This window comes from Notothenia coriiceps, unplaced genomic scaffold (assembly GCF_000735185.1).
Source record: "Notothenia coriiceps isolate Sejong01 unplaced genomic scaffold, NC01 NC01_scaffold00012941, whole genome shotgun sequence".
NCBI lineage: Eukaryota > Metazoa > Chordata > Actinopteri > Perciformes > Nototheniidae > Notothenia > Notothenia coriiceps.
The window spans coordinates 229,206-250,257 of NW_011345642.1; the positions used below are offsets into that span (position 1 = coordinate 229,206).

General features: G+C 39.1%; 3 protein-coding genes and 1 non-coding gene across 5 annotated transcripts in view; 2 read left to right on the forward strand and 2 right to left on the reverse strand.

The window, feature by feature from the left end:
- Window positions 1-21,052, forward strand: part of kdelr2a (KDEL endoplasmic reticulum protein retention receptor 2a) — a 263,345-nt gene that overhangs the window by 228,310 nt on the left and 13,983 nt on the right. The window lies entirely within an intron of this gene.
- Window positions 3,774-3,855, reverse strand: trnal-uag (transfer RNA leucine (anticodon UAG)). Its single transcript has one exon. It is a non-coding gene; the product is annotated as a tRNA-Leu (tRNA).
- Window positions 5,052-15,686, reverse strand: cdr2a (cerebellar degeneration-related protein 2a). Of its 2 annotated transcripts, none has more exons than XM_010773751.1 (7): window positions 15,433-15,686; window positions 13,855-13,967; window positions 12,140-12,288; window positions 11,866-12,042; window positions 10,220-10,534; window positions 9,554-9,824; window positions 5,052-6,539 (listed from the first exon to the last, which is right to left on the reverse strand). In XM_010773751.1, the coding sequence occupies exons 1-7, from the start codon at window positions 15,509-15,511 to the stop codon at window positions 6,276-6,278; spliced, it is 1,368 nt and encodes a 455-aa protein (XP_010772053.1). In that variant the 5' UTR covers window positions 15,512-15,686; the 3' UTR covers window positions 5,052-6,275. The 2 variants fall into 2 exon arrangements, with proteins under 2 accessions (XP_010772053.1, XP_010772054.1); XM_010773752.1 differs by having other exon boundaries at window positions 6,475-6,539; window positions 9,531-9,824.
- Window positions 15,953-21,045, forward strand: mfsd13al (major facilitator superfamily domain containing 13a-like). The gene is made up of 7 exons (XM_010773750.1): window positions 15,953-16,486; window positions 17,122-17,436; window positions 17,532-17,951; window positions 18,622-18,776; window positions 18,885-18,968; window positions 19,149-19,292; window positions 20,139-21,045. The coding sequence occupies exons 1-7, from the start codon at window positions 16,286-16,288 to the stop codon at window positions 20,278-20,280; spliced, it is 1,461 nt and encodes a 486-aa protein (XP_010772052.1). The 5' UTR covers window positions 15,953-16,285; the 3' UTR covers window positions 20,281-21,045.

Sequence of the window (21,052 nt, forward strand, 5' to 3'; positions counted from 1 at the left end):
ATATACTGTATATTCCTATTGTCAGCAAATATCATGAAAACAACAAAACTAACATTGATTCGATTTTACCAACAAGTATTGTCTGTGAAGCCAAAGCTTGATTACGTTGTTCTTCTGTGTTCAGCGGGATCCATCTTTGTTCAAAAAAAATCCAGTCAGATACTACAGTTCACTTTTACTACCACAAAAGTGTTTTAATTGGCCGCTGAAATAATCCAAAACATAATGCACTATTGACCACTGTTTGAGTGAAACCAAGCTGTTTTAACAAACGACTGAATCTTTAAAAAAAAGAAAATATCTGAAAAATGTTTTTAATATTTACATCCATGAATGGGCTTGGACAGGATATGGTGCATGGTATTGTTAGACACTTGTGGTCATTACTTAGCTACCTACATATCTATAGATCTATTAGATATAAAATAACCTGCCTTATCCTTTATGCTGTCAGGGATATTTATAGTTTGAGTGGAATGTTTTTCTCTCTGTTACATGCTGCAGTTTGAGAGGCTGGGCCACAGCCAACCAACGATAAACCTTCCTGTTTCACTCGTCTATTCAGCAGGTAGCTCATCATTATTTTTCTACCTTTTAGAGCATTATGTATTCAAACATTCGGTGAGTTGTTACCAATACTAACGTGCATGTATATTCTTCTTCTTTTCAGCCATCCTTGTTGAGTATTTGCATCTAGCCCTGAGACCTGTGATAGAGGTGCCTCTGCTCTTCACCAGGAGCGAGGTAATCATGCTTCTTCCTGCCTCTTTGGTCAAAACACGTTTCAGACTCCATGAATTTTGAAAGCTTAGTTTGTTCTGTCCTCAACAAGTTTTGTGACATACTAAAATTGAACTCTGTAATTGATTCTTGGAAAGAAAATGGTGTATAACTCCTCAGATTATTCCTTAGGCTTTCTGATTGGAATAACCTAAGCAGAGATAAGGACCGTATCTATAGCTACCTTAGTGAAAGTATGTTCTTGTATGTTGGATGTCTGCTCTCTCATCTGTAGATCTATGCTTTAGTCTCTTCCACAACAGTGAAGACAGACTTCATTAGGGCGGGTATTTTCCTATCAGCCCCTTTGCTCTTCCCTTCCTTCGTCTGATTTGTGCATTAATTATGGTAAACCAAAATGAGCCTTCAAAAAATGTCATCAAGAATAAAATCCCAAAGTTGCCCTAGTCACTAAAAGCATCTGAATACCATCCACTCCTACATAGCACTACTTCAAAAAAACGGAATAATGATAGTGTATCAGGAAAAGGGCAGTGTGCAGTAATCCTGCCGGGGGAAGACCTTTCCGCTGCTTCTTAAGGAGCCTCCCTCCGCCGCCTGTACAGACTCATGAAAATGTAATGAGACAGAAACTGAGCTGAGCCTGTGGGCCGCTAGCTCATTCTGTCAGACAGCTGCTGGCCCGGGGATTAATGATTGTTCCTGTGAATAAAACATAAACTACTGAGGGTCAGAGCAGGAAGGTCAGGATGAAGTCTTCAGGAAGTGACCTCAGCTGTTGCTATGGTGAGCGGAGTCGGCAGCTGGCCTCAAATGATCCTGCCAACTCTCAGGTTAAGCCATCGCGTGATGTGCAGAGTTTTTCCTCTCGCACACACATTTCTGGTCTGCAAGGAAGATATTTTTGTGTGCTTATTTCAAATGTTATAACTAATGTGTGGCCAATTTGTAAAAATGTATGCCTTCAGCACAGTAAGGTAACGCCTGGGGAAGTGAATTGCCTAAAGCTTTAAAGTTGTCTCAAGTGAGGTAACGTTGAAGGCCGGTTATTGTACATGCATAGATAGATATGTTGTGGAATTTGAGCAGTGTTTGAGGCAGTTTAACCTAAGGAGCGAGTTGGAAGATGACAGATTGGTAACAAGCTTTTCCTGTCTCACTGGTGTCTGTTTGAACTCATTTTCACATCACATGCTGACACCTTATACCCAAGTAAGTAAGGAGATGCAGTAACCGGAGGCATCAATCAGTCACAGGCTATCCGAATGTAAAACCAAGTTTGCCAAATAGAGGTTAATGTAAACCATTAGCCTGACAGTGTGACCTTTACCTTTCTCTCCTGTCCTGCAGCGTCTGGAGATGATTTCTGTCTTGATGAATTATGAATTGATGTAAATGTCTTCCACTGCAGGTAAGGAGCATAGCTGTGAGCCACACCTTCAAGATTGACAAAGCTCGTCGAGAGCTGGGATACTGTCCCAAGTCCTACAGCCTGGCGGACTCTGTGGAGCACTACCTGAAGTCCAGACAGCCTCACTCCAGCTCAGCTTTCTTCAGCCTCTCCTGGACCCCCCAGCAGCCCCTGGTCCTCCTGCTGCTGATGGGCCTCAGCCTGCTGATACTGATGATATCCTGCATACTCTGTTAGAACTAAACCATTTGTATTGAAAACGTACTGGATGGATCGCGGTCACTATAGTTTGTGAGAAAAAAACAGCTTTGGAATGTCATGTTATATAAAAATGTCTTCCATCTTTTACATTTTTTTGTATGGGTATCTTATTTCCAAACGATGAAACTACCAGGCTGCTTAAAAGTATTAAACCTGAGTTGTGTGAATGTAATTGATTTCCCTACAGTTTGAAGTAACTATGAATCTAATTTTATACTGCACATATTACAATTTTGATTGATTTTATTTAAAGCATGTTTCCAGGTTCAATGATAACTATTTGTTGTGATTCACAAAGAGTTGAATAAGTAATTTTGTACACTTTTGCGAAATAAAAGCATTAACTATGAATGCCTACAATACGAGCTTCACTTTATAATTTCTATCTTTTCTATACAATTAAAAGAAAAGCATAACTTTAAATTTAAAATGAATTCCCATGACACAATTGTAATCTATCACTTCCTATAAAATGTAAGTACTGAACTTGTGGATGTGTGCATAAGGTTGCCACAAGAGTGCGCACTTGCACTGCCAACGATTTCCCCAGTCCTAAATAGTTATCTTTAAGGGCAAAATGAGCCATAGTGACAAATGTCTAACGAACCTATGTTCAAATAATAAAGAAACAAGGCGAATTCTATGAAAAAATGTAAACATTTTGGCAGCGGTGGGAATCGAACCCACGCCAAGCTCCAACATTCTTTGGCCAATGAGAGTGCGAGCTCCTACATTCGTCCAACATTTAACCAATCACGGTGGAGAAATGTTGAACAATATGAGGGAATGCTAGCTAGTTTGTTTCGTTTTACGTATATAGTGAAAACAACGGACTCTATCAAAGTTTACACGTCCTAATAAACATGGTGAGTCTTATATATATGATATATCTATAAGTGTAGAATTAATCTAAACTGTTGTGTCGTGTTGTCATATAGATTAATGTAACTATTAATGTTACAAACACTCCGTTATCTGACCCACCCACATCGTCAGCATGCACAGTGTAAAGAACAGACGCCATTAAAGTTTACGAGTGGTTATTAACATGGTGAGTCTGCCAACTACAGGGTTGTATTTGATATAACTACACGTGTAGAATTCAACTGTGTCGTGTTGTCATATAGATTAATTAAACTATTAGCTACAAATACTCCAATATCTGACGCTCTGCTTCATTAGTCTGCATTTGCTAACGTAATATCTTGGGCTTGTCACGTGTTTCATTGGGAGCAGAACTGCTAAAATAACGTTATTTACTACGTTACAACATATTATTACTAGTCCTTTATTTATGTTACTTGCCAAACCTTTCCATTTGATCAAATAATACAAGCCGTCTCTAAGAATAAAATAAATTTGGCAGCGGTGGGATTCGAACCCACGCCATCGAAATGACTGGAGCCTAAATCCAGCGCCTTAGACCACTCGGCCACGCTACCATATCACAGCCCCGAAAGGCTTTACAAATTAAATAACAATATAATAATCAAATATGATGCATATATATATACATTAGAATATTCGTAAAGTCATTGCGAGAATAGTAACGTTGCAAATAGTGACAAGTATTTAAAAGTTTTGCACCTTTCAAAAAGTTTTAATGTAAAGTCTCATTTCTAGGACTGAAATTGAGTAAAAAAGAGATTTGACCATGTACCTTCGTTTAAAACAAATTTTCTTCCTTACACCAGTCAACAGAAAAGCGAGCAAAAGATATTTGGAAGTAATTTCAATTTAAAAGCCCTCCTCAGTTTCTCTTCAGAAAGTTACTAACAGATGCAATGCAATCTTGATGGATCAAAAACAAAAAGTCCTTAAAACGACGTCTCTAAACAACCAAAGTTAGGTATACAAGGAGCTTCAACCTAATCCCTATCAAAACAAGCCGACAACTTAAATCTGCAATGCAATATTAAATAACTTCCCTGTTATAAAGTAAAGTCCTACCAAAATCACTTTATATATCTTCTAACACTTTCCCTACTGGACATATAATCAGGGGAGTACATTTGAAGGTATAAATGCTTTTGCATAATTCTTGTTATTTAATAACTCAACTGTTATACAGTGAAGTGCTACCAAAAACACTTCATACATTCATGTTTTTTTGTTAATAATAGAAATGCGTTTGCATAATTTTGGTGATCTTTTACTTGTGCTTTCCTTTACTCGTTTGATTTCAATAGGTAACAATAATTTCATTAAAAAAGAAAGACCTTTGCTTATTGCTTTGCTAATGCCGTTATAAGATTTGTGCTTATATACTTATGGTCTTGCCAAGACCTGTCTCCTTAAGGAAAGTGAGGTATGCAATCCCCTTGTTTTGAAAGCAGTGTGGGGAAAGCACAGTTATGCAAAACCTAATTATGTAAAAGAGACAAAGCCTCATTAATTGTTAGCTGGACGCTGGAAGTTCAGAAGAGCAGGAGCACTGAGAGAAAATGCTACACTGCTGTAGTGTTTGGATCGTTTCTACAACACACTGAGGGAAGACAGGTTGAAACTTCTCTGCACATACAAACTATGTAGTGATGCTATCTCTTATGCTACCGCACCCACAATTCAGCACTCAGATACACGCACTGATGATGCCAGAGTTGGTGTTTTAGACATTGTGACAGAGAAAAATCAGCAGACGTGTTAATGTTTTTAATAATAAGTTTCACAGTTTCTAAGAAGCATATCTCTAAATGCCATACTGTATTTTAGTACAACAGGATTGTCCATTAAGCAACTTTTTCCCCATGAGCATTAGATCACAAATAAAATTACTTTAACACCATTTTGAACTGCAAAGGAAGACATGTCAAATACATTTTTCATCAAAATAGAAATGATCTCTAGAAGCTCATCTCAGGCCAAAAGAGCCACAGTAAAAAATAAATAATATTTAATAAACGTCTTTCTGTTGTTTATGGTTACCTGATCAACACAATTGGTTCTATATTAAGATCAGGAAATTTCCTAGTCAGAAGAAATATTCCGACAACTTGAGGCAAAGGTTTTTTACGTTTTCCTCTGTGTCAGATATTTACATCCAAAAAGTAAGCACCTCAGGATCACTCTCAGCTGACTAATCTGCTTTGCTTATTCAACAACAAAGAAAATAAATAGAATGTAATGTTAGTAAAAAAAACAATAAATAAAAAGAAAACATTTGATTGAGAAATAAAAAGTGCAAAGCTGTTATGTGTCCTACTGGCATGGAGACAATCGTAAGAAGCAGAGACGGAACAGAAAGCACAAACTAGTCAAAACAGTTTTCCAGTATCCACTCTGTTGACACGGCGATGACCCTCTACAAATAAACTTTCGACAACTTGCATAACCACCTCACATTAGCTGTTAAGCTAATATTATAAACTCCTGAGTCTTTAGTAAATACATAACTACAGTTTTTCATCCTATTACAACATTCCAACTTTTCTGTTTACATAAGTCGTACAACAATATTATACGTGAGCATTTCTCTCCCAAGCACCAAGTGATTACAGTGTCCTCATTACATAAACACTGAATACTGTTGGAGGTAATACAAGCTGATAGTACAAATTATTCAACTATAAATATATCTCCATACAATAATTCTTTACCATTTATGTATTTTTTCTAATTTGTCGTTAAACTTTTAAATGCATTCTTGCTTAGCTGCTTAAATAACACGTTTTATAACACTTCATTTGTTCGATAAGGACGGAATAAAAGGAACAGTGCTGACTTACAAAAACAAAGTGTATCAAAATGTCATGATATAATCGGAGAGCACCGTGTCAAGGATATTGCATCCCCTGATATTTTCATAGCAAAGCAGCCTGCAGGTGTCTCCTTTGTCAAACACTTTGAAAAGACACAAACAAAATCATCTGGCAGAGCCCTGGGCATCGTTGTCCTCGATTGGATGTATGTTGTCACTGAGGTCCTCTTTGGTTCTTTGAATGCGGGTGAAGATCTCCTTGAAGAGAGCCTTGTACTCGGGCTGCTGACCGTCTGTCATATCGGACAGAAGTGATGAGCGGCGGCGGAGGGTTCGGCCGCTCGCACACGCAGTAACGGACGTCTGGACGGATTTATGGCTGGGCCCGTCCGCCCGCTGACACCGCCGCAGCAGCTCGTCATATTTCACCTAGACGACAAACGCATATTTTAGGGAGGTCCACACATTTTATTTTCAATGCTATGTACAGACTTCTTTAAAAGTTAAAGGTCCCCTATTCTACTGTTTTTCATCAATATATTATAGGTCTCAGATATATACAAACATGTCTCTGAAGTGTTAGGCTCTAAATACCAAACAGATCATTGTGGCATCCCATAATCCCCTCTGTTTCAGCCCTGTTTCAAAAGTGCTGATTCTCTGTCTGATTCTCACGCCCCTCTGAGAGATATTTGATAATCAGCAGCAAACCGCTTCAACACGTGTATTTCGGTTTTTTCACGGCATTCATTTTGTCATTCTACAGTATTGTTGTTTTATAGTTATTTGTTAATGTATACAACCCAATTTGTGTTCTTTGAAATGGAAAAGGATATTGCATTGTGTTTGTTACTTTCGTTGCAGTTGTATGTCTTTAGTGGAATTTGGCTTGGCTTTCTATTTTGTATGGACATGCTTTTATTTTGAAGGAGAGTTAGCGCAGTTGACAGGAAGTTGTTGCTATGGAAACAACGTGACGGAGATTAATGGAGAAAAAGTAATATCTACATATAAAGGCGGAGAAAGTAAACAATAACGTTTATGGTTAAGTGTAAAGCACTTTGTACATCCGTGTTGAGGGTGCTATATAAATAAAGTTTTACTTACTTACTTACTTACTTACTTAAGTGTTAGCACCCCCTGAATAGGCACAAGCTCTTACGTTGGCATTGGAGATTTCAATAAATAAAAAAAAGTATATCCGAATAACGAAATTGAAATCCTAATAGTACTCCAACGAACGAATATTCGGATATCCGGATATTCGGTTATCCGGATTTTCGGGTACAGCCCTATTACGGTGCAATACAATACTGTAATCATATTTAAAGGGGACCTATTATACAAAATGCACTTTTTGATGTCTTTTATAAATATAAATATGTGTCCCCGGTGTGTCAGGGAACTCACAAAGTATCAGAAAACAAAACTCTCTCTTTTCCTCCGTACCCATCTAAAAAAAAATGGCATTGGGATATATTTTTGTAAATCCTCTGGAGCAGAGGGAGGAGCTGTGGATTATTGTTATTGATTAGTGCATCAGTGTTTCTTAGGGTCAAAAACATTAAACTCACAACTTAAAATGAAAGCGTTTAGTTTATTTAATAAAAGAGCACATGTTCAATGTGAAACGTGACATATAGATTAGTTGCAATTTGGTTCCAAATAAACACCTTGGATTTCAGGGGGGGCGCAGGGCTCCGTTGGCGGGGCGCAGCACCCCTCCAAGACAATGGTAGGGGAAACACTGCATCATCTTAAAAGTTGTTTATGCTCATCGAGTCATCCGTGAGCAGAGCATCAAGTTAGCATGCCTATAACAGCTGAATGCGGCGATTACCATCTTGTTCAGCAAAACGCCTCACAAACTTATTAAGATCTAAAGCTTTAGTGCGTTTTGATGCAATGCTGAGTACTGCCAAACTTGACAGTCTCTTCTCTGTCATTGTAGTCCGCAAATACCTCATTCCTTTCTTCTACTTGGGTCCGAATGCTTCTGGCTTTGCGCCGTCCCCCCGTTCAAATGAAATCGCCACTAATCACATTTCGTGGCTCACGCGAGCCGGTAATTACCGGACTACGACCGGTAAAATATGCTGAAGACCGGCAAATCTAAATCTCTCCGGTCAAAGTGTCCGTTCAAAATAATTTAGCGCAATACCGCATCAGTTGCGCACCTTGCGCCACTTATGTGACAGACAAAAGAGTATGTGACAGACAAGAATAGTCAATTCTAATGTCTAACACTTAATATGGAGAAAGAGATGTCCTGTATGGGTTGATTGTGCGTTGATCTGTTGGTAATGCCTCGGGGTTCCGGTGGGCATGTAAACAAATGCATAATGCTGCGATATACTTTGCGGCCTCACCCGGTTGTATAGCGACGCTTATTGTTTAGGTGTCTTTTAATAAGCAGGTAGTCATATCATTAGCTAGAACTAGCTGGATCTGATCAATGTGGACATAAACGCGAGTAAAGTCTAATCTGACGGGAGAGAGAGATCAGATGCTGCTGACGAGTCGACACGNGAAGCTGCTGGGTCGCGTCTTCCGAGTAAATCGCCAGAAGCACCGACACCTCCTCATAATTCCACCGCTCCCACATTCTATTTTGCGTTGCCATAAGTTAGTCTCTCTCCGTTGGGCTAATGCTAATAATGCTAATGCGAGCAAATAAAATGGCGGCTTCACACAACTTTTTGGAGTTTTACGAGGCATGGTTTGCAATTCGCCCAGCCAATCAGAAATTGGAACCTTTTCCTCCCCAGGAAAGTACCACCTCTCGAGCAGGGACTGAAAAGGGGTGAAAAGGTTCCTCGGAACTATTCCTGGGAAAAGTACTCCGGTGTGAAAGAGCCTAACGCTTCCATTCCGCAATTCGACATGTACTATAAGCTGGGTAATAGGGCTGTCCTGAATACCATTTTTCGGGAGTTAGTGCTGTTGACAGGAAGTTGTTGTTGCTATGGAAACAACGTGACGGAGATTAACGGAGAAAAAGTAATATCTACATATAAAGATATAATATAAAGACGGAGAAAGTAAACAATAACGTTTATGGTTAAGTTTTAGCACCCCCCCCGAAGAGACACAACTCTCTTACGTTGATGAAAAAAAAATATATAGTATATATATATATATATATATATATATATAAATAATAGTACTCCAACGAACGAATATTCGGATATTCGGGTACAGCCCTAGTATATAAATGGATCAGGACAAAAGGAGAGCGAATCTGTATTCCTGAAACTTTCAGAATCTCTTAAGGGGACACATAAATATGTATAAAAGACGTGAAAAAGTGGATTTTGCATAATAGTGACCTTTAAGAGAAGCATTGTTCGAAACAAATATTGAGAAATTCAACAACAATAATACTTTTTCTTCTGAATATTTTTGATGCGTCTATTGTACCAGAGATGCTATGAATACGCCACCTGCAATGCGCTGTATTGTGCATCCACCTCGTTGAGCAGAGAGATGCCCCTCTGTTTCACCGCCTCCGCTCGCCTTACACACAGCCGCTCGTGATCACGGCGAATGTCCTCTGGGTTTGTGGTTTTCAGAACGCTGTCACTGTTAGACCTCTGCCTGAAGTTTCTCCTCTGCTCCTCGTCCTTTTCTACTTTCTCGTCCCTCTCATCCTGTCTTTCTTCGGAGGCAAAGAACATTGTGTCAGGAAGCAGCAGCTGGTCCGGTCTTCTGGCACTGAGAGAGCGGAGGGGACAAGTAGGAATACGTCTCAGGTATATCAGACTGACCCAAACATGTATATATGTTTAATTCATTTCTTATTTTTTAAAAGTCACTTAACTGTATATCATTTCAATTTAATCTTTAATCTTGTGTGAATCTGTGATGTCCTGTTTTTCAATCTTACCCTGTTGCTGTTTAAACAACTGAATTACCCCACGGGGATTAATACAGCTCCACCTTATCTTATCTTATCTCAGAGAATTTACTTCTATTTAAGGTCTTTGTTTGTTAATTTGTTCCCCTTAATTTCCCCATCATGTCGTTGACCTGTGGGGAGCATGGTATCAAATGTTGTATCCCCAAATCTCAATCATAAAGTTGCATTCAAAATAGTTTTACAAGCCTACCTGTTGGCAAATTCAGCTCGCCAGAGGAGCCTCAGCTGCTCCACCTCGGCCTCCAGCTCCCTCTGCCTGGCTGGGCAGCCGGACAGCATGGCCAGCCGCTCCTCCAGGTCTCTGTTCTCGCTGGAGGTCAACTCGCTCTCCCGCTCTGCAGCCTCCCGACGGCTCCGCTCCGCAGATATCTGGCTCTGGAGGGTCTGAACGGAGCGCTGCAGAGATGCATGCTCCTCCTCCGGGTCCTGCCGTCTGTGCCTGTCATGGAAAGAGCCCTGCGGTGACCAGAGTCCTTCCACACGCAGACCATCGTGGGGTAGATGCCTGAGCAAAGATAGGGAAGTGTTAATAAAAGCACATTCAGACATAAAACACTTAAAAACATTGAGACCGCATTACATGAAAAGATGCATTAGAGTGCTTTCTTGAAAAGAAAGCACTCTAATGTTGGAGTTACTCACAAGTCAATATACTATACTTAATTATAATAAGCTGTTTCCTTCACTACCTACTGCATTACTTTGACAATGAAACAGAAACTACGCCCTTGGGTGCTTCCATTTGCTGCAAACATGAAACCAAATGATGTCAACAGTTATTTTGTTAACCTTATAAATGACAACTCTGCACATCAAACAAGTGGCATGACACGTAGAGAGCTAAAGCAACAGTCGTCTGTGTGTGTTAGAATAATCCTGACAATGGGGGAGGATTAGTGTCCTCCTCATTAGATTATGTCTAAAGAAGGAGGTCTGGTCCGGCTCTGTGTGACCTGTAGGTGTCCAGTCAGCTGAGTCAGCAGTGCACTGAGGGTAACAGATGATCAGACAACAGACGAGGGCTCTTACTATTCAGATGCCCTAAACCTTCACTTCTCATGTAAAGGTGCAAGAAAAAACCCTCAAGCAGATATATGCGAGTAGTTCTCAGTAATAAAGTTAACTGTCCAAATCCCCACAGCCACTACTCCAACTAGAGCTGTGCTGAATGTCATTAACATTATCTTAAAATTCAAACCTTCAATAGAGGTGTTCAAATGAAGCTTTGAATGTCTGTCATCATATAATGTCATTTAATCCAGCTAAAAGAAGAGGGTCAACTTTTTTGACATTGTGGTTATATAAATATAATTATTGGTGTTGGTAGATTGACGCTAAACTTGCCTGTTAATACATGTATTTGCCTTCCTTTGTGTGCGGCAAGTGTGACAGCATTGAACAAATGTTGGTTTGGTCTTAACCCCAACAATAGGGATTGCAGCAGAGTATTTGAAAGATGAAAAGGGACATTTTGGAAAGGACCAAATCTAACTTTTCTCAATTAATTGTAATGACTGAAGCTTTTGGAAATAGTGTTTGTCAAACACTTCGGCACCATCCAAATTCTACAAATATGAAAATATGAATTATATGTTTGAAGCTTTTCTTTATCTGCATTTGTGCACAAACACTGCATTTAATGTAATGAATACACATCCAACATATGTTGCTTTGGAATTTGAAGCTTCAAACTATTGGGTACAGCACTAACTGTGACTTTATCCCACAACAGATCTACAAAGAATGTTCTCGTTCGGTCTCATTCTGTGATATCTGCCATTAGCACTGTATAGCAGAACATGTGTAACGAAACACATCACCCCAGACATGAAATACCTGTCGTGGTGTAAGTCGTACAGCTCTTTGAGACAGGACACACTCTGTGCTCCCAGGCTGCGGCGCTGCTCTGACTGCTCTCTCTTGACCCGCTCCACCTGAGCCGTCTTCAACTCCTCCACCTGAGTCTGCAGGCTCTCCATGTACGTCTGAATCCCCTCAACGGTCTCTGTTAGACTGGAGAGAGGGAGGAGAAAGGAGATCGTGGCACTGCACTTAACCAAATATATAAGTAGAATTTAAAAGCCAAATTCACAGATAACTGATGTGGTACCTGTGGATCTTCTGCTGGGCCAGGCGGCTGTCCGTCACCAGCCTGCGGTTGTCATGCTCCAGATCCCGGGCAGCCACGTCCAGCTGCTCGTACACTCTGGCGTGCTGATCGTTCATCTGACGCAGCAGCTCCACCTGCTTGGTCAGGTGCTGGAGAACAAGAGAGGGAAAGGACAAAGATTGATTGGTTTTTTTGAGGTTTGTAATGTGTCTTCTATTCATATCATGTTTAAATCAATTTGTTTTCTTCTGCTTTGTATAAATGCAAACTATATATTTGATATTTGAGCTGTTGAAAAAACAAAATAAGACATAACAAAAAAAAAAGGCTACTTTGGGCCCCAAGCTCTACGGATGTATTCATAGAATTCTTGATTCCAATTAGGAATATGATCATTTTCATTATTTATTATCTGTCCATTCATCTTTTGATTAATTGTTTGCTCAATAACATGTGAGATTACAGTGACAAATGTTGTTTCCAATGTCTTGGTTTGAAATTCCAAAAGCATGAAATCTCCTTATTAAGAGGCTGAAAACGTACATATTTGCATAAAGAAAATTGCTTAAACTGTTAATATATTCGAACAACTATGTGGCAGATTTCTGATGATTGACTTATCATGTAGTGTAACCCATTAAAAAAAAAGATGAGGTAGCAACTTTTACCCGCTTTTATATTTGGTTTTATTTCCCAAGTCAAAACATTTTATTACCAACCAGACAAAGGCTTCTTAGACGCAAAGAGCTGCCTGTTAAGAGGGAAATGTTTGAGCTTTTTTGCATGGTGCACATTATCTATGAAGATGTTCCTGCAATAGCCCTTTATCGTCTTTTAACTACTTTGATAGAAAACAATGCAACCATGCAGCAGCACAGCCCTGTATCACACTGCAAGAGGATGAAGGTCAGACAGACGTATGGCGATTATCATATCGACTTCAAAAAATCCTTAAGCCAACAGATCCAACTGCCGTAAACAAATTAAGGCTCTTATCTTCTTTCCCCTGCCGAATGCCATGTCCTCAAACTCAAATAGATAAGCACTGTCTGAGTGCCAAAATGAAATGTCTGAGCACTGAAATGTAAGGTCCCATTGCGTTCATTTATATATATTAAAACCTACAAATGAAATACCTACTCTGCTTTATTAAAATATAAAAATAGATTGAAATGAGCAACAGAGAGGTTGATGTATTGACAGATGAACACCAACAACTGATTTTGTAGCAGAAGCAAAGCCTTCATTAGGATGTTGGTTATTTGAACAACGTAGACTTTTATCCCACTACATTATGACACATATTGTATTTTTCGTGACTTTTGTAATACTTCCTTCATTTTTTATGTGATGCCGTCTTACTAAGTAAAAGGTGGCAAATAAGCTGTTTGAAATGTTCATATAATTACGTAAACAGCATCCTGCCAAGAGGGCTTTACTAAGGGCTCAATAGGTCTGTTCAGAATTACATAAGCCTTTACTTCATCCGATTTAAAGTTGAGGGACATTCACCACGAACGATCCCTCCCCTGCAGTGAAAGAGCTTTTAAAACCCTTGACATGGACTTTTCTCGACAAATCCCCCATTGAAGGATATACATGTACACATATTTTGCATGACATGGATATGCATTGCTCACATACTGTCCTTAGAGAGGGTTTAGTTCAGCTTGAGCTTCATGAAGTCTGATTAGTTTCTTCCAAACATGTATCACCTCTATCTCCAGCAGCTGCTCCTGGTTGGTGGAGTACATCTGCTGCAGGGCCTGCTCCAGCTCATGGTTCCTCTCCAGGAGAGTTTTCCCAAGCTCCGCTGCCAAGTGGAGATCTGTCAAGGCACGGGGAAACATGTAAACACAAGAGGCAGGACACTTTCAATGCCCAAACACAGGCAACAAATAGAACTAGACTTGTGTGACGGGTAAACACACACACACCCACACCTGATTGTCTCACACTGTTAAGTATCTGGCATGGTGAATCACAGAGGAATCTAAGGCATGCCTTGGGATCTCCTTGTCAACATTTCTCCCACAAAATGATCTTAAATTCTGGCCCTTGTCCAGAGACATGTTGACTAGTCCCCTGAAGAGAAGGGAAGCATGTTTTATGTGGGACTCTCCAATAACAATGCGATGGCACCAAACATGTTGCTGGCAATCAGCAGTGTATGCCCTGGGATTTTTTTTACTCGATCTGTCATGTGGTTACAATAACAACCTTGAGCCCTACAATGAAGTCCTTAGAGTTGTTGGTGGACAGGATGCTGCTGCAGAAACTGTTATCCTTCTGATATCTACAAACAATAAATCCGAATCAGACCCACTGTGGAATGCAGCAGGAAACCTTTCCTTCCTGCTGCCATCTCCCTGTGTAACAAGCTGCCTCTGCATCTGCTTTCAGGTTGAGGACAGACTGCCTACTTGGTCCTTGATCTGGTCATTTATCATTTTATATATAAAAGTGATTCATTTCAGCTGCATCAATCAACTACCTTTAGTGTCAATTCATCTGACATAGGCCAAAACAAACATATTTACTTTTATTACGTGTATGCCAAATGGAAGCATAAAATCCCCTAATTAAGAATCTAAAACCAGTGGATGTTAACAGTCTTTGCTTTGAAAAATTACTATTACAATATATTTACATACAACAAAATGTATTTTTTGTCAATCGACCACTTTTAATACACTCAAAATAAGCCATCTGCCTATATATATATTTATTTTGAATCTTCGATCACTGTATTGTAACATACCTGTGAATATGTCAATTAAAAAAACAAATCCATTATGTAATGCAAGCACAATCTAGTAAATAGGTAGCCATACACATCACATATTAGAGAGTAACGTTTTTTTATAACGTCTCATGTCTATAGATCTTTAAACATATTTTAATCTAAACCCAACTTTGTAGACTTGTCAGAAGCACAAACAACATGCACGATGAGCAAAAGGTTACCAACAAAGGGCCTGGGACAGCCTCAGGGAACCAGCTTTCACCTCATGACCAGTGTGATGATGTAGTCACAAGAACAGACTATAGACTTCAATGTCATCATCTGTGAGTCTTCTTGCTAGTCCCATCCGTTTAGAGAAATCTCATATGACCACCAATCAAGCAGAATACAAGTTTGAATCTTTTATTACATTTGTACCAGACAAGATGTGGCAATAAATCAGTCATATTATCCTGCTGTCTGTATACAACTGTCCATGCAGTAATTACATCAGCCCACAAAGTCAGACAGAGTTTAGGGTGCGACCGCAAAGCCGAGCAGCTCTTACCATGTTCCAGGTCCTGCGGGTCGTACCAAGCCTCTCCATTCTTGTCAAACTCTTCCTCCAAAATCACGTCACTTAGCATTGTTATAGCCGCGGGGCTGTTAGCGGCTCCAGCTGACAGAAACCTGACACACAGGTGTGAGTGGTTCAGCAGCTTGAAGTTGTTCTCGGTCCACCACTGTGAGCGGACAAAAGTAAAGTGACATCCTCCCGGCGTGTGTAAAGGCTTTCTGTCTGTTGTCTACAGCAACGTGGCAAATACGCCCTAGCATCCGGCAGGTGGCAGATAAACCACATAATTACTTTTATACATTTTTTTAAATTATAACCCAATATTAAAAATGACTTTCTATACAATCAATAATTTACCTTTGTAGAGAATATACATTTAGTTACTGTTTAACACGTTTAAAAATCGTTGTTCCTGTTTACGTTAACAGACATTTTCTAACGACGAATCACGAAGCAGCAAATTGGAGAATGACACTTATGGCCAATCAGATGTTTAGTTGTCTAGAAGCCCCGCCCTGCTCCGTAGAGAGAAATGTGTCCGACGGACTGCTGTTGACTATCGAGTTGTTCCTAATGTGATTAAACTTCAGGAAACATTTACTTACCGGAAAAAACATTGTTGAAATGAAAATGTGACACTTGGAAGAACAGCAAGCCTAGTACCGAACGATTTTTTTTGCTGTGAAATTATTGAACAACCTACTATTTTTGCTATTAGCAGTAGGCTAGGCTACTTTGTAGAAATGCTAAATAACAGCGTAACATAGTTGTTAAAAGCGACAACCTTTCTTTGCCCTAGCTGCTTAAACCTGCAGAGAACTTGGTTGTTACCATTTGTGCTGTCATGGCCATGGAGGGGAAACCTGCTTCCGGAAAAACGAATGTACTTCGTCTCCTGATATATTTTGGGCTCAATCCTGCAGCTGTGGCTTATGCCATGACTACACTGGGGTCTGGGATGATAAACAACATATTCAGCTTCTACTATGTCAAACTCTTTCTCAATAAGTACAAGATATCAGAGGGAGCATTCCACCAATCACAAGTGAGTATTTCATTTTGACGTATTGCTGTTCTTTGTATACAAATGTCTATCAATGTTATTATAGATCATATCATAATACAATAACACTGCTAGTAGTAAACAGTAATATGGAAATTTTTTGGGCTGCTTTCCACTTAAAAAGGCTGCATCATGATGATTTTATTAAACTTTAAGCTGTTATTATTATTATTATTATTTTGATCACTGATAACTAATTGTTTAGTAAATGGGATATCTGGCAGAAGTAAAATATGCTTAACATTTCCCAGAGTGTGGGTTGATTTCTCCATATTGCTTATTTATTTCAGCCAACTGTCCAAAACCTAAAGATACTCACTCAATTTACTGCAAAAAGGTTCACTCAATATTACAGTCAAGAACTCAACAAGGTGTTTCTGGCCTTACAAAAACTCTGCTTTGATTTATGATTCAATTGATACAAACCACAATTGCTTTAATTAGGAATGCAAGTACCGACAGGAACATTTCCTTTTCCCCTGGGGAAATTACAAGATTAGCTTTCAGACAGGCAGATGCACGTACACACATGACCGAAATGCTTACGAGATAGTCATGTGAAATGGAGAAAGTAGCAAATCCTCTCTAGTGTTTCAATATGACTCCTATCTTCCCAGGTGGTGTACATGGTGTGGAATGCGATCAACGACCCTCTGTTTGGATACCTGCAAGATAACTCCAGGGTGCCGTGCTGCTCTCAGCGACGTCTCTCCATCCTGTACGGGGCTCCCCTCTACTCACTGGCTTTTCTTCTAGCCTGGTTCCCATGGCAGACGTACGCCCCCGGGGACTGGCTGAGCGGCGTGCACTTGACAGTGTCGCTGTGTGCTTTTGATGCCATGCTGACTTTTGTGCTGCTGGCACAATGTGCGTTGTTTGCAGAGATTTCGGGGCACCATCAGAGCCGAATAAGACTTGTGAAGTACAACCAGGTAAGGACTTTTAATACATAACAGTTTTTCCATCAGTGAAAAGGTCCATGCTTCTCATACCTCTCTGATACCATCTTACACCTTTTATTTCCCAGGTGGCTTCTCTCATTGGTTCCTCAAGTGTCCTCTTCTGTGGTGTTCTTTCCAAAAACATGGAGGACTTTGCCTCCTTCCAAGCCTTCTCAGTGCTGATCGCTATCCTGAGCTGTGGCTGCATGCTCTACACAGGCTTCAACAGCGAGAGCCGCTTCGACCAAGTGTCAGATTCAGGGGGATCTGCTGACCAGACTTCCCATCAATCCGCAGTTTCCTTCTCCATGTTGAAATCTTTGACATGGCAAATTCTGAGCAACAGGGACTTCCAGATTTTTGTGTTCATGAACTTCTTTCAGGTGTTCGTGTTAGCTTTCTTTAATAACTTTACCATGATCTTTACTGAGCACCTGATTCCTCCAGATGTGCTTCCATCACTTGCCAAGAGCATCATGTACGGAGCGGGATTCATGTGTCCACAGGTACTGTCTTTGTTTGTGTCCTTTTGTCCTGTCGTCTCAAAGGACAATGCTGACTATTAATTACAACTCAGTTAAAATAATTGGAATACACGTAATGGATATTTTCAGGCAATACCAATAACTAATAATTACCTCCTATGGCTGAGGAACTATCATTTCACCTTTTTTTTATTTTAAAAGGAAACGTTTTTGCACATCGGAATGTAAAAAAGGTGTAGTTGGATGATTTGATATTGCATTGCTTAGACTCAACAAAAATATCACTGTCTCTATTGCTTACACAGCAAAAACAAACAAATATACTTCTTATTTGTTGTGATGTATACAAAAACTCCAAGAGCAACTTTAAAGGTGCATACTGCGCTCTACTGTATCAGAGTGCATAGATGCAGCACCTTTTAAAGTCAATGAATGCAATGTTTCTTTATTATATCAGCCAATTATCTTTTGCTCTAACTTAAACCATAAGAAAAATACACAATAATGTAAATATCCCATTATCAGCCCAATACATATTGTGCAGCCCTTACTTTTCGGAAGTCCACATTTAAACTGAGCTCGGCTGCAGCACCAAATGCACCAACAAGAAAGTGTTTATTTACTACTTTATATATAGTATGCTATGCCTTTATGTTTAAGTGTTGTTCCTGACTCCTTGTCTCCTTCCCAGCTGTTAGTATTAAGCTGTCAGAGTCTGCTCCACAGCCTCGGCTACTACAGGATCATCCTCTACACCTTCTACATGCAATCTGGAATGGCGGCTATCATGCTTGCACTCGGTCCTCAGCATTATTATATCCTGGCATTTTTCCTCACTGTTAATATGTAAGAGGTTAAACTTCATTTAATCTTACATCGTTTATTTTTTCGGATTACATTATCACTACAACTCGATTGAATTTAACCTTCACTCTCTTCTTGTCTTTCGTGCAGGATCATAATCCAAGCAGCCTTCAGTCTCTTTGGCTTGCCTTTGGCGGACATCATTGACAAAGACATGCAGAAGTACAAGCGCAGGTAAAATACAGATGATTATCAGCAAACTTCCCCTTTTCACATGAATACACAGAATTTCATCTGACAAAAATATATTGTCTTGTTACCAGTGCCAAGATGTTTTCTACTGAAGTTATAATTAAACATGTTCCCATTATTTGACTGGTGATATCATATTATAACGTGTATTCCCATCAACAGTTCCCCTCTCTCCTCCATGGTGTTTGGGACGAACGCTCTGTTCACTAAGCCGGCTCAGTCTCTAGCCCCAATGATTGTGCTGACTATCCTCAATCAGTTTGGATATGAACAGCTGAAGGAAGCAGAAACGGGTTCAAATCCAAGGTATGGAGACGTTCTTGATTCTCAGCTTATAGATCAAAACAAGTCAAAATTAAAACTGTTAAGATTTGATGTACAGTAGTTTTTATTCAGTAATATTTATTTGCTCCCCTTAACTTGAGGAAACCAACAATCTGTGAAAACTGATATTATAAGAGCTGTTAAAAAAGAAAAACTGGAGTAGATAACTTTTGGTTTAAGTGAAATGCTTGTACAGAAATCCCATACCACCACTAAATGTAGTTTATTCTGAGATGTCCTTTTATTTCAGTTGCATTATTTCACAGATTAAGAGATATTTCGGATATGTTGAATATGGGCTGAAAAGGTTAGCACACAAATCTAATTAAAAACAGGCCTGTGTAAAAACAATTCAAAGAAGATTTGACATTCACTTTATTTAAAAGACATTTAATAATAATAATAATACATGTTATTTGTATATACAAAGCAGCCCAAAGTGCTTTACAGAAAACACAACAACAATATTAAAATAATATAAAAAAATTAATACAGAACAAGAAAAAACATCTACAGTGATAATTTGTTAAAATAAAACAATTTAAAAAAGAAAATTTAAAAATGTCAAATAAAATCAAAACATAAAAAAAATACATAAAAACATGGACAATGATACTAGTGACAATTGAACGTTAACCCAAATAAAAAAGATAGGTTTTTAATTTGCTTTAGAAGAAACTTCATCTCTGGAATACACTTTAAACAATCTGCCTAACGTGTTCAGGTTGTTACACTTTCAGTTTCATTGTTATAACAGTGTGCAACAAGTCAAATGGTGATGCGTTGTAAAACGATTTAAACATAGAATCCCTTTGTGTCTGTTTGCAGTGCCTGGGGGAGCCTCCGGAGCGTCATGTTCTACTTGGTGTGTCTGGTGCCCCTGTGTGTCGCTGCGCTGCAAGTCCTTTCCTGGAGGCTGTTTTCCATCCGCAGCAGTCACACAGTGGACGCAAAGTACCTCGATAATTAACTTCAATATCTTCAGTTTTCATAGGAAGACGGTTGATCTTTCACCAGCTGGAATTTGGGGAACATTTTTTTTTTGTGCTATGTGATAATGAGATTATATTTGAGAGAATTCAGGTTGTTACTGAACATGTACTAAATTCACCACTGTAAAGCGTCAGCGGTGTAAAAGCACACCAAGGAGATACACTGTATATAATAATTATATTTGAAGAAGTGAAAATATAACCTTTCAAACACTTTCTGGATAACTTGACCAAACATTGTAGAATTGTAATGTTAACCAGAAAGCCATTAAAGGAAAAGAGATACATACTGTACTGGCAGGGGAAATAAGAATTATATTGCTTCCTTTTAATGATGATAGTAATTGTCCAAATCTTTATCTGACTTTATTCTAGCAATCCAAGACGTACACTGTTCCAGATACAAAATAAAAACACATGTCATGCAAATGCTACAGACAAATATAACATAAGACATAACAAATAAGTAGCTGCAGTGCAGTCGACACCATCTTCTTTGCTGTAAACATGGGCCCTCTTTATTTCACTCGTTATTATAGTCCAACAAGCAAAAATCCCACACACCTCACCTGCATCATTTATTTAAAAATACTATTTTAGAATAATCAATGCAGAGGTGTGCAGTATTTGACTTTTTTCTTAGGAATTGGATCCTCAGGGGAATTGGATTTCCACACCAAAAGCAAAGCAAGGGTTTTTGTGCCTTCTAATTATCTTCACTATATAATCAGTACTTATACTTAGTAAAAA